Here is a 14,300-nt window from a genome sequence, read left to right on the forward strand (position 1 = left end):
CGTATGGCAATAGAGAATGCTTAAACCAAAGTCAAAATTTCTCTTTCATAGTCACATTGATCCCTACATGCAAGTGCAGTATTTCTTGTTATTGTAAATTTTGATAATTAAATTTTAATATAAAACAAATTGTGATCAATGGCATCTGTATAGATTCCAAGAGTCACAGGGCAGTTATTATCAGGGTTGCCTAAAGGCAGAATTGTGGGGTTAATGACAAAAATAAATCTAGAGGTATTGTGAGGGTACAGAGAGACAGTTTCCGACACTGATGATTTATTGACGAGAGTGTCAAACTACATCGAGAAGGGCGGACGTACAAGTAGCACAAAAAAAGCCTGAGGAGGATTAGCCAGGCTTGGGTTTAAATTTGAGTTTCTTTTGGTACAAAAATCATTGAATAATCTCAATAAAAAATGTACATACAGTATTTGATTATCACATCGGAAGAAAGAGTGGAGAATTCCGTGTTTACTGATACAGAACAAAATATCTCCAATTTAAATACAAATGCGTGAAATACATACAAAAGGTTTAAAGACATAGAAACACACGGGGGGGGTGGGGGGGTGTCACTTGTACGGACACCTTCCTACAAAAGTCATATAAAAAAAATATTTTTCATGGTGCGGGAAATATGGTAACCCTTCATTTCTGAATCTTCTTGGAGGGTACAGGGTTCTTACGGACCGGGACTGTCGCGGTGGGGAATTTTGTTTATTTCTTGATTGTGTTTTTTTGACAGGATTCCTCCCCCTGATCTTGGGTTGGGGTTCTCAACTGGCTGAGGTGTGGCAGTGTTAGGGGTCACTTTCTTATGTTGAGGGGGTATCCTTGGTCGACTGCCTGTTTTGTCAATGAATTGTTCGTCATTAATGATGAATGCTGGCTTTAACCTGTTAATCGAGATCCAGTCTTCTCTCTATGGATGAGTAGAAGGTATGCCTTGGGGTTTTTGTCGATGACTCGGTAGGTTCCTTTGTATGGACGTCTTAGTGGGGGTCGGTGGATGTCGTTACGGATGAAAACCAAGTCGCATGTCCGTAGATCTTGCGGCATGAACGTTTTTGTTGTGTCGTTGAAAGTTCGGTGACAGGGTGAATTTGCTCAAGACGTTTCAGATTCTTTCCGGGGTCTGGTTGCTTTCGTTGGATGGCGCCGGGAAGAATTCGCCTGGCACGGCTACGGTTTCTTCGTAAACTGTTTCTCCTGATGGTTCTCCGTTGGATCCGGGGGCGATGCGTAGTCCTAGGAGGACCCAGGGTAACTAGGCCTTCCAGTTGTCGTCAGAGCAACGGGCCATCAGGGAAGCTTTGAGGGACCGATGGGCCTGTTCGACCATTCCGTTGGCAGGGGGGTTGTAGGAGGTTGTGCTGTGGGCGGTGACCTAAAAGTGATTTTGTGAGGGTGCCCCCAGACATTTAACAGGAAGGCTGGCCCCTCTCGGTTGTAATGTCGTCTGGAACGCCGAACCTGCTGATCCAACTTGAAAGGAGGGTGTTGAATCTTGCATGGGGGTTGCTTTGATCCACCGGGTGGACCAGTCGATGACTGTCGACAGGAAGCGGTCCCCTCCGGAGGGAGGAAGGGGGGCCAACCAAGTCTATGTGCACGTGGCCGAATGTTTCGTGGGTTACTTGAAGTTCCAGATATCTGATGTGTCTGGAAATTTTGCGTTTCGCAGTTAAGCAGCTGCAAGCCCACCAGGTGATGTCCTTCCTCATCCCGTGCCAGATGAATTTGCTAGATACTATTCTTGCTGTCGTTCTGCCCGAGGGATGGGAGAGGAGTGTACTATATCGAAGACAGCTTTTCTTCAAGAGGAGGGTACCAGGGGCCAGGGACGGCCAGTACTGACGTCGCAGTCAGATGACCGATTTTAAAGCCGTGATGGCAGTCCAGTAGGCTGGAGTTTCTGGGTCGAGTTGTTGCTCATGTGCCAGGTCCTCGTAGTCAATGCCAAGGTGGACGGCGTTTATTTCTATCCTGGAGAGGGCGTCTGCCACCAGAGTTTTCTTACTTGGTATGTATTGGAGTGTGCATACAAATTCTACGATGGCGGCGAGGTTGTCTGTTGATGGGCTGACCAGGCGTCACCTGTCTTTGTGAAGGCGTGGATAAGTGGTTGGTGGTCAGTTGGAATGGTGAAAGGGGTATCTTCTGCAAGCCTAAAAGGTACTTGAAGTGTTTTACCACTGTAGACTGCAAGCATCGCTTGGTCGAAAGTACTGTACTTTTGCTCGGCGCCGTCAAGTTTATTGCTGAAGAAGGCGATAGGCTGCAGGGCGCCATTGACCACTTGTTCCAAGGTGGCTCCGCAGGCTGTGTTGCTGACGTCGGTGGTCAGCTGCAGGGCTGCTCCTGCGGTGACGAAGGCCAATGTTGTAGCTTTGGCGAGGGCTGCCTTTGTCTTCTTGACTGCTGCTCTGCGTTCCAGGACAACGATTTCGGTTTACCCTTCAGGACATCGGACAGTGGCGCCGAGATACCTGCAATGTTAGGGATAAAACGCCTATAATAATTTATCATTCCGAGGAATTCTTGTAGCTGCTCCTGGTTGATGTGGAGGCTCAACTGATCTCTTGTCCACAGACCAGAGATCTCCAACTTGTCCAGTATTGCCCCACCCCGAGTCTGTGGCGTATGAACAACACAAGGTCTGGGCTCCTTTGTTCAGTGAGAGACCTTCCTGAAGCTTGCCCTGATCGTTCCACCATTGTAGGCAACTTCTTACTGGTTCCGTATGGGGAATGCTTTCCATCTCTAGGCTCTTTTCCTTGTCCCAATAATGATTTTGGTGAAATTTAAGAGGACTGAGATTCAGTCTTCCCAGGGAAACAAACTGCTCCGGTGAGGAGAGGGTTCCCAGCAGACTCATCCACTCTCACAGAACGAAGTTTCAGGAGGGCTTGTTCCATCCTTGAGGGTGACGGAAAAGCCCGAAAAGCTAGACTGCATCTCCATTCCCAAATAAAGGATCTTCTGGGATGGAATCAGTTGGAACTTGTGTTTACAAGAAGACCCAGTTCCTCTGACAATCTCAATGTCATTTGCAGATCCTCCAGACAGCGATTGAAGGAATGAGCTCAGAGTAGCCAGATGTCCAGATACAAGGAAGCTCTGATGCCCTCGAGTGCAGTATGCTCGCTATATTTAACATAAGCTTCATGAAAATGAGAGGAGCGGTGCCGAGGCCGAAACAAGGCTCGAAACTGGAAGACTTCCTTCCTGTTAACGAACCTCTGGTAACGCTTGAAACTCTGATGAACGGGGATATGTAAGAAAGTGTCCTGGAGGTCTAAGACCATCCAGTTGCCCTTCTTACTGCTGCTAGCACAGTCTTTGGTGTCTCCATGGAGAACTCTTCTGAACGAAGTCGCTGAGTGCACTTACGTCCAGGACTGGTCTCCATCCCCAGATTCTCGGGAACCAGGAATAGGCGGTTGTAGAACCCTGGTGACCGCAAGTTTCGTACCCTCTCTTCTGCTTTCTCCAATGAGTGACATTTGGAGATGCATAGCCTGCCTCTTCGACTCATCTTTGTATCTGGGAGAAAAATCTACCAGATCTAAAACTAAAGGAGGTTTCATAATGAAAGGAATCTTTTATCCCTCCATCAGTACAAGAACGTACCAAGGGTCTGCTCCTCTTTTCTCCCACGCTCGCCAAAAGTTGTTCAGTCTGGCTCCTACTGCTGTCTGAAGGCGAAAGCAGTCAGACACTGCTTCGCCCAAATCTGGAAACTCTCCTTGTTCTCCTCCCGTCGGGTCTGGAACTACCCCTTTTGACAGGTTTCCCTCGAAAAGGCTGAAAACTGAGGGAATTGAGTCTTCTTTCTGTTTGCGGCTAGTAAAGGAAGTCTGTAGGACCTTCCTTGCAGTCTTAAAGAGACTAAATCTTGAGTGGTCTTCTGGGTCAAAGTGGAAGCAACCTCTCTTACTAACTCCTGAGGAAACAGAGGGAGAAAGCAGTGGGTAGAAAAGAACACATTTGTGCTGTTAAGAACCCCAGCTGAAAAGAGGGCTGCCAACTCTTTAGAGCCATCTCTAACGGCTTTGTCCATACAAGAAATGATCAGGATAATAATATCAGTGTCAGTATTCTTAAGGGTTGAAACCTTCTTTCCCAAGGCTCCCAGAGTCCAATCCAGAAAGTTGAAAACCTCGAAGGCTCTGAAGACGCCTTTGAGGAGATGATCGATTTCAGAAGTAGACCATAGAATCTTGGTCCTTCTCATGGCCGACCGACTAGGAGAGTCTACTAGGCTTGAAAAGTCTCCCTGGGCATAGGCAGGAACTCCTAAGCCGAGAACTTCTCCCCCGTCTCGTACCCGACGCTTGACCTGGAGGCTTCACTAGCTGGAGGAAAAGAGAAGGCTGTCTTGCCTTGCTATATTTTGGACTGCATCCAGTCTCCAAACATCCTTAAAGCTCTCTTCGATGACCGAGAGAGAACCATCTTGGTGAAAAGAGATGCCCTCACTGCCTTCCCCAGGGTAAACTCCGAAGGTGGGGAACATGGAGCAACAGGAACAAAATGATCAGGAAATTCTTGTAAAAATTTTCATAATCCTCTTAAGATCTAACTGAATGACGAAGGGTCTTAGTCTCTTCTCCCTCCGAGAAATCTTCTAAAAGGTCAGCCGTGGAAAGGTGATCATTAATCTCTTCCTCTGATAAAACTAAAGAGACTTCCTTACGGGCTCTACTACTGTCAGCCACAGGTGCAGGATCATCATGTTCGACGTCGCGTTGATTCAACGCTCGACGCCCAGAAAGAAGTCGCTTGCAATTATTAAGATCTGAACGACTGGTGTCATCATGACATCCAAGGCTCTTACGCTCCGCGTCACGTCTGACTGCTTGACGTTTCCCGTCACGTTCTGCTTGCTGCTCGACGTCTATGTCTAACTTGACACAATGCGTCACGTTTAGCTGCTTGCCGATCGTCATGTTTGGTCGCCTGGACGCTTGATATATGGTATCGAGTGGATTAGGGTCTCAAAGTTTCGCAGAAACCTTATCACGTCGTACAGCGCAGTGTTCAATTGCTTGAGGCTCGGAAAGCTGTCCGTCGTCAACCGCCTGACAACGCTTGGCATCAAGTTGAAGATTCCAGACGCTCAGGATCTTGGCGAGCCACTTTCTTGCCGTCCGTAGGTTGATAGGTTTGCATCAAAGAATAGAGTTGTTGCTGCATGTCTTGCAGCATACTCAGTTCAGGTTAACTTGTGGTAAAGCGGGAGAAGTTACTTCCACCACAAACTCTCCTCCTTCATCGCTCGTGTAACGCGCAGAGCGTCCTAGACGACAACCAGTCTGACGGTAGCGGCAGACCATGCACCTTAAGGATACCAGACTCGAGAACTTGTTCTGCAACAGGCTGGACTAAACGTATGTCAGAATCCGACGTCCTAACAGGATGTTTAGCAGGAGAACCTTCTTCAGAAGAAGGAAAACGCTCCCGACTGCTCCAGTGGCTACAACAAGGCGCTTGAGGCGACAAGGCTGATCTACTGCATCCATTTTCCTCTCAAGTAGTCTGGAAGCTTGACGCCAGCCTCTGCTGTGCGCTGCGTCATCCAAAGATTAAGTAAACACCTTGACCTCGCCTTTCCCATGGCGAGGGCGAGCATCCCGTGAAACGTCAACAGGTACGCTCGAGGGGACGTCTGCTCGAACGATAACTCCTCTCGTTCCCTTTCGCCGATCGACATTCCATCTCCCAGGGGCTGGGGAGCTTGGAAGAGGTCTAAGGCTAGGTGAACAACAGGTCCGAGCAGACGCACCCTCCACTGCACTAAATACATTAACCGCACTTTTCGCACAGACTTAAAATGATCATCATCTGACATAAGTTGGTTCCTGTCCACAGCAAGCGATTCAACCCTAACGCCCAGGGCTTGAATAGCTACCAACATATCCTTAAGCGTAGGCTCAGCGGTTACAGTAGTGGGATATGAAACTACCACTACAGGGGAAGGATTATGTTCAATGATACGGGAAGAGGAAAATTCTCTAGACCGAGATGAACTTATAATTCTGTCTCTCTGAACTTTACGAGTGTTGCGGTCAAATTCCAGCCACTCTCTCAGACAACAAAACACATTTGTCACACCGATCCCCCAACTCTCATACTTCACCCCTACATTTAACACAAATTGAGTGGGGGGTCAATCGAGGCTTTAGGAAGCCGGGTCTTACATCCTTTCACACACTTTCTATAAGCGGGTTAAGGGTCAGCCATTTTGAATATTAAATAGAGATCAAAATGAGCAAGGGTCAAAATAATAAAAATCAATCAAGGTTCAAGAAAGGCCGAAAGCAAAATCAAACAAGTGAAAGCCGATAACCAAATCAGTAGTACATCACCAAAGATATCTGCAAAAGTCCAGGTTAAATCACTAGTGAATATCCAACGATGTCGCCGGCAATGGCGGCAGGGAAGATCTTTAGAATCGTGTAATGGTTCCAAGTACCTCGCGACAGAGGGCGCTGGCATTACACCTGGCTACTCAATCTGCGAGTTTTGAATTTCTGCCAGACGTCAGGGACTAAAGCTATACTGTATTTATATGACCACCGGGGAAGTCTTGTTTAAAAAATTCATATCTAGCAGAAAAATAAAAAAAAAAATTCTGCATGGTGTTTTAATCCCAGGTCTTAAAATTATTATCAAGGGAGATAGAATTTGCAATTTTCTGGATAAATTGCCCTGGCTTTGCAAAACAAAAGGTTAGAGGCAAAAATCCTATGCAGTTTAGAGATATCCCAAGTCATTTTAAGTGGAATGAATGTCAAAGTCCTGTCCTTAAAAATAGGCATTAGCTGGCCAGCCCCCTTAACTGTAGAGGTTAAGGGTGTAAAGTCAAGAAGTTAGACAGCAAGATGAAAGAAATTTAGTGGAAATGCAAGTAAAAGTAAAAAAAACTAGGGTAATTTTTTTCAAGGTATTTACGAGACTTAAAAACCTTAAATTTGGCCATAAATTCCTAAATTATGTTGTCAGAATGGTTTAGTTACTTCAGCTACAGATGAGTTCCAGCTAAAGAGAATTTTTATTAATCAAAAACTTTCATCAGCATAACCAGGCATTAGAGGCAGACTAGTCTTATGCATTCCAAAACTTTTCAATCCAGTTGTACCTTCTGCTGGATACTCATTTACCATAGTTAAGTGAAATAAATAGCATTCTAGTTCAAAATCACTGGAAAGGAAAATAAAGCTAATTTCCTCTTATAAATTTATTTAAATCCAATCTTCACAGAATTTAGTTTTAAACCAAACTTACTCTGTACTGGTTGCGTTTACATCTGCCATAACATCCTCCTCTTCAGCAGCCCTTCCTTTATACCCTTTATGATAATATTGATAATTAAAATTCTTTAATCCCCCAGCTGGTTCTAGTAAGGTGTAGATCCAATTCAAGTTTTTCACAACATCTGTAATAATAGTTACGGAGTTTTCACCGCAAACAGGAGACCCATACGAAATCACACCAAACAGGAAATAATGTTCATGTGCACAATTAGGAGAATTGCATACATCTGGTCCTTCATGTTTCGACAGAGGGCAAACCACTCCTCCACCACCATCCCCCTGTTGATAATATAAGAGTTTATTTTGTCTGATAGGATTAATACAATACATTCACACATTAAAAATTCTATTAAAAATGCTGTATTAAACCCATCTCCAAAATTCAAGGTAAACCCTTCGGAATTTAAATCAATCACTGTCTACAGATTTTAAAAGCCACATGTAAATCAGATACCTTGCATTATTGACTAACTTATTGAAACCTAAGCTCCAAATATAAATATGCAACAAAAACTTAGTCTCACAACCCATATAGATTAAAATTTCTACGCATTGCTAGGGTTGCATTATAAGTCTTTAGAAATAAAATAAATCAATTCCACTATGAATAAAAAAGATACCTACTGAATAATTATTTAATTACTTCAAAACTCAATTTTTTTGAGGGAATACCCCACTGCTATAGATAGCATTTTTTTTTTATAATTTAGACTAAGGCCTATGCAAGAAAAGTGGAAGGGAAATTTCTTCAAGCTTTTAATTTCATACCTACACTTCCGAGTCTGCACCTCACCAAATTTGTACCAAGACATGACCGTAAGCCACCAAATTAAACCAATGCATTCAAAGCTTGTTAGCAAGCTAGTCCATCTAATATGTGGTTATTTCTTTAAAGTTTTCAGTCAGATGATCACCTTAACTTTTATAAGTCCCAAACTAGTTCTTTACAGGTAAAAACCCACTTAAGTGATTAATTGGCACTAACCATTCAAAAGTATTCTTGCATGTTAATTCTGCATACCGTATGTGCAGAGGCTATTATTACTATTAATATTATTACTTGCTAAGCTACAACCCTAGTTGGAAAATCAGGTTTCTATAAGCCCAGGGGCTCCAACAGGGAAAATAGCTCAGTGAGGAAAGGAAACTAGGAAAATAAAATATCTTAAGAACAATAACATCAAAGTAAATATTTCCTATATAAACAAAACAAGAGGAAGAGAAATAAGAGTATTGTGCCCAACTGTACCCTCAAGCAAGAGAACTCTGTAGTATGATCCTCCACTGTATTGCGTTAGTACAGAGGGGCTATGGCACTCCCAAAGACTAGAGAACAATGGTTTGATTATGGAGTGTCCTTCTCCTAAAAGAGCTGCTTACCAAAGTTAAAGTGTCTTCTACCCTTACCAAGAGGAAAGTGGTAAGTGACCAATTACAGGGCAGCAGTTAACCCCTTGGGTGAAGAAGGATTGTTTGGTAATCTCAGTGTTGTCCGGTGTATGAGGACTTAAGACGACAAAGAATGGGCCAGACTATTCGGTGTATGTGTAGGCAAAGGGAAAATTAACCATAACCAGAGAAAATTATCCAATGTAGTAATGTTTGGCCAGTCAAAGGACCCCATAACTCTAGCAGTAGTATCTCATAGGGGGGCTGGTGCCCTGGCCAACCTACTACCTAAAGCTATCAATTTACCTCACATTTTACAGAAGTTGTCAAGTAAAAAAAAATATTTAATGCACAAGCTGGTTAATGCTTAACTAATATTTAAGGAAAATTTAAAATTTTAATCCTAATTTAAAAAAAATATATACAAAATTTATTTCCCTTCAGGATAGCAAAGCTGGCATATTCAGTTTACAAGGTTATTGTATTCAATTTCTTTGAACCAGTGGGATCCACTATTGTGCTTAATATTAATTTTCAACTAAAGAGATTTCTACACTACAAGCAATGTAATTACTGATTAGCAAATACAAAACTGGTTTAATGTTCAGAGCAGCATGCTAACCTGTTCATGAGACCAGTTATGAAATGCTATCTTTAAGAGTTCATTTGTGCAAGCATTCTACCGACTGAAGTCTCCAAGTTTAACTAACATATGGAAGGGATGCTGTGCTTCCATTGGCTTCAATCTGGATTTTTCAGCTTACTAGATTATGGGGGGGGGGGTTATAAACATTAGGTACTATTAAAAAGTGTTTCTTGAAACAGCTTGAGAATGATTAACAGATTTTACAAAACCAAAGGATGGTAGTTCCCAACTCTATGAATGGCTATGGTATTTATCCCTTAACACTGGTATGTAAAAAAAAAAAAAAAAAAAAAAAAAAAAAAATTAAATAAGCTATCCCAACTACAAATAGTAAGCGTTACCTTTGCTCCAAAATCTCTTCCAGTAAGTTTACTTGGTAAAACACCCCTTGGTTTAATGAATAAGAATATTAAAGACATTTGTTAATGTTAATATGATCTCTGCAGCAGAGTAAAATAAGAAACTAGGTATTATCTTTGGTTGGGTTCCAACTGTTCCACCTGTTTAACACTGGCTTTTGCACTGGTAGCCTGAAGTATTTTCTTTATACCTCAAGGTAGTGGTGAGGAGTGGGTACTTATCTGAACATCGGGCAAATACGTAAATATTAAAATGGTTTACTGTATTTCTATGAACCTCCCTGATGTTCATATCACTGACTAACAATGCAAAATTTGTAATCTACTATGGTCAAGATCTATATTACCTCCAACAAATCGGGTAAATTTAAAATTAATATACTGTACTATGATCAAGATTAAGGGGCCCCGCTGTTATGCAAATATGGGGGTATAGGAATAAAATCCTGAAAACATTCTCTTAGCTTCGTATGGCAATGGAGAATGCGTATAAGAAATAGTCAAAATTCCTTGCTTTCATAGTAAGAGGGTAATTAGAAAAAGAAACTAAACCAAAAAAGTTGTTCCCTACAAGATTATACGGTATCTTATCGTAAATTTTGATAATTAAATTTTAATGTAAAACAAATTGTGAACAATGGCATCTGTAGATTCCACAAGCAACAAGACTATCTTATACAATAAATAACCTTCACCCTGTAGTCCTACCACAAACCTCATTGAATGTCAGATGTTTAAATAGTCTTCCTCTTAGAAATGAGGAAATTCTTACCGAACTAGAAAAACAAGACTTAAAAATGAATGAATGTCACAAGTAAAAACTAACGTGTAATTTTTTAGATATTTTTGCAAGAATTTCATCATTTCAAAAGAGTTAAAAGACAATTTCAACATCTAAACAAATTAGGAAAAAAATTCGCTTTAATAAGAGCTCAGGAGTAGATATCGGCAAAATTAGCTGAGTTAGCTTAAGAAATTATGGAGCGACCGTCTCGCCTAAAGAATCAAAACATTGAGCAAGGGGATCTTCATTTATAATTAAATTGTGATAAGCAACAGTGAGTATCAATACCCAAAACAGAAAACAAGTAATAATGATTTATTAATATTGTCTGTAAAAATACAAAGTAAAGCTGAATGACCGTATCTCACAACTATACTTATTGACCTTAAAATTCTATCTTCTCCCTTAGTTTCTAAGATATAGCATTAAAATTTGGTATTTGACAGACATTACAAAATAAAATATAACGCTTTTCCTATTTGAGTTTTTTTTTCTAACTTTTTCCCCCCTTAAAATAAAGTTTATTTTTTTTACCATAATGAAAAATAAATTATATCTAGCAAAACGTTTACTTTCAGATTTTTTTTTTTTTTCCGAGGTCTATATTACGTCTATATAGGGAATCAATCCCAGGTCTTAATATTCAGCATTAAGGTAGATGAATTTGAAAAACAAATTTTCAAGATGAATAGCCCTGGCGTCACAAAACCGAAGGTCAAAGGAAAATATTCTATGCTGTTTGGAGATTTACTAAGTCACCTCATTAAGTGGTATATAAATGTCAAGCCCTGGCATTAAAAGGCAATAGCTGGCAGGCCCCCTAACTAACCTGGTCTAGACTACTATCAAAAAACCATTTCAAAATACAGTACTCCATTTTAATTACTAAACCAAATATACCAGACTTAAGTTTGTCTATGGATACTTTTGATTTTTACTATGTACAGTATTATAATTAAAATTAAATATAAATAGAGAAGTTATAAACAATACTAAATTAGACCTATCAATATAAGGAAACCAAGATTCTTAAAGATAATGCTTAACAAAACTGTACTAAGTATGCCAACTAACTACTGCCAAATGCTTTGAACGAAAGTATTCTACTAAATTTAAGGTTAACAGCTGTACTACTAAAATGCAACTACATTTTCAAGCCATTTATTAGATTTCGATCAAATTCCAAGAGAAGAACTGACCAAACATTCACGAATGATATAGAATTTTTGGTCATTAAACTTAGCAACCCTAACCAAATTGGAAACTAACCTTAAATATTTTCTTGTCTCTGAAGGATGACAAAGGACAAATATCTGTGTTCCCAAAGGTTACTTGGACAAGAACATTGAACTGCACTTTTGCATTCAGCTGAAACTAATACTAGCAGGTAAGGTGTTATAGCCCTGAGATCTTGTCATGAAGAATTCAAATTTTCAAAATAGTTTCAATATAGTAAATTGAAAACTAAAAAAAAAAAATTCCTACTACTGGAGGTCTTTCAATAAGATATAACACAACCTGTATATCCCCGCAATGGCTGAGAAACTAAAAATTTAATATAAACGTTACATCTAGTGTCTCAGGCTTAGCTTTGCACCAATTGAAATGAAAAATGTCATTCTTTGATATTGAAAATTTGCAAGTCTTTTAGAACCTAAACAGTCTCCATGTGGTCAGACTTAGTATTAGCGCATTTGGAAAAATAAACTGTAAAAGTTTTAGCCAAACTGACTTTTACAGCAATCTTACACACTCCAACAGGTACCACAAATCTATATTGTTATTTCACAATTGGAGGTACTTATATTATTGATGAATTAAAGATCCAGGCTACCATCTGTTTTAAACCTTACAAAATCCAAATCTAGAATATCTGATAGAAACATGGGAAAACGTGTTTAAGGAGCACAAACTTTCACCTCTTGTTTCCAACTGACATGTTAGTATTCTGCCTATGCGGAGGTTCGTGGATGGAAAGCACGCACAGCCTATGTAGTACGGCCTCAAATAGATTTATTTGAGAATTAAACTTTAGCAATGCTTTTCACCCAAAAATAACACCATTATACTCACATTTTTAAAGCCAGACTTCACAGTAATAAAAAACTTGTTACAATTGGCTCCAATAGAGTAAAAACCCTAATTAGCTTGGGGCAGAGCTTGCCAATGAAGGGAAAATGGTTACTCAAGAGTGCCTAGGTAGCAAAAGGAGGATATGATGACGCAGCTTATGTATCTTTTGCTCCAGAATCTAGAAGACTTAATATAAGACACTAGGGATACAGTACAGCAAGGCTTTAGCTGTTTAAGAATCCAAGAAATGAAAGAATTAAACACTATGAGAGGAGCTCTGCTCTGTTAATGCAGAGTGAACATTTAGAACCCTTAATGAATGAACACCATGTAATTATGACCACTAGGCTGCTATAGAAGTATAGGTAATGTAAGCAACCAGGTAGGTTAAGTAGATTTTTCTTGCAATAAAAATTGCTTGCTGGCCTTCTGAAAATCATAGATCTACAAACTCTTCACAGACTTAAAGGGTAAGGAAATACGGTCATGTGCTAGTTTTCAAGCCTTAAAAGATAGCCAATGTGATAATTAAATTTGCTTAACTCTTAGCAGTTATGAATATGTTAGCGTTGACAAACTAACTTTTATTCCAAATGGCTTTCCCTGTGCAAAAAAATATAAAAGATGCTGTTTATGAGCAATTTTAGGAATTTGAAGAGACTACCCCAAACTGTCTTGTCTCAGTATATTTACAATTTGTGGTTTCTAGTGAGAGTGGGGCCGAGACAGGGATGTGTGATATCACCATGGTTCAACTTTGTTGATGGAGTGGCGAGGGAGGTAAATACTTTAGTGATTGGTCGAGGATTGAAACCAATACAAGTGTGATCATAAAGGGGAAGTAAATCAGTTTATATTTGCAGATGATACTGTACTGATGCAGACTGAAGAGAAGCTTTGTCTATTAGTGAGAGTTTGGAAGGGTATGCGAGAAGGAAGTCTAGGTTAATGTGGGTAAGAGTGAGGTTACGAGACGCAAGAGGAGAGGGTGGGACAAGGTTTTATGTTCTATTGAATGGAGTTACTTGAAGTAAATCAGTTAAAGTACTTGAGGTCTGTTGCAGCAAATGGTAGAGTGGAAGCACATGTACAACCAAGAGTGAATGAAGGATGCAAAGTGTTGAGGGCAGGGAAGGAAGTGGTAAAGAATAGTGGGTTAGGCATGCTTGTAAAGAGTTCTGTATGAGAAAGCAATTGTACAGTACTAACTGATGTATGGATTGAAGTTGTGAGGAATGAAAGTGACAGACAGAAATTGAATGTTTTTGAGAGTATGAGGAGTATGGCTGGTGTATCTCTATTAGATAGGGTTAGGAACAAAGTAGGGAGGGTGAGAAAGGGGCTAAGAAATTATTTAGCAGCAACAGGGGATATAATGAGGGGAGGTGGTTTGGCCATGTTAAGAAAATGATAAGTGGCTGTCTGCTAAAGGTGATTAATGCAAAAGATTATGGGAGAATTACAAGGCGGCCAAGGAGTGAAGAAAGTTCTGGGAGATAGGAGGAAAGACGAGATGCAAGAAAACACGCTAGATATAGGAATGAATGACTTAAGTGTTGCGACGCAGTTCCGGTAGGCCCGGCTGCTTCCTCCGGCGCCTTGGTGACCGCAGAGGTAGCAGCAGTAAGGGATTTAGCGTATGAAACTTCATCTGTGGTGGGTAACGGGGGAGGGTGGGCTGTGGCACCCTAGCAGTATCAGCCAATATCAGCTGAATTTGTCACACCTTT

General features: G+C 40.7%; 2 protein-coding genes across 2 annotated transcripts in view; one reads left to right on the forward strand and one right to left on the reverse strand.

Annotated features, from left to right (window-relative positions):
* The window catches only part of Nt5b (5' nucleotidase B), a 434,421-nt gene that overhangs the window by 245,503 nt on the left and 174,618 nt on the right, over positions 1-14,300 (forward strand).
* Positions 7,229-14,300, reverse strand: part of LOC137621566 (phenoloxidase-activating factor 2-like) — a 43,281-nt gene continuing 36,209 nt past the window's right edge. Inside the window, exon 9 of the mRNA XM_068351966.1 lies at positions 7,229-7,598. Coding sequence (XP_068208067.1) covers positions 7,287-7,598 — 312 coding nt within the window. The 3' untranslated portion in view covers positions 7,229-7,286. The remainder of the gene's footprint in view (positions 7,599-14,300) is intronic.

The sequence above is a fragment of the Palaemon carinicauda genome, chromosome 28, assembly GCF_036898095.1.
Source record: "Palaemon carinicauda isolate YSFRI2023 chromosome 28, ASM3689809v2, whole genome shotgun sequence".
NCBI lineage: Eukaryota > Metazoa > Arthropoda > Malacostraca > Decapoda > Palaemonidae > Palaemon > Palaemon carinicauda.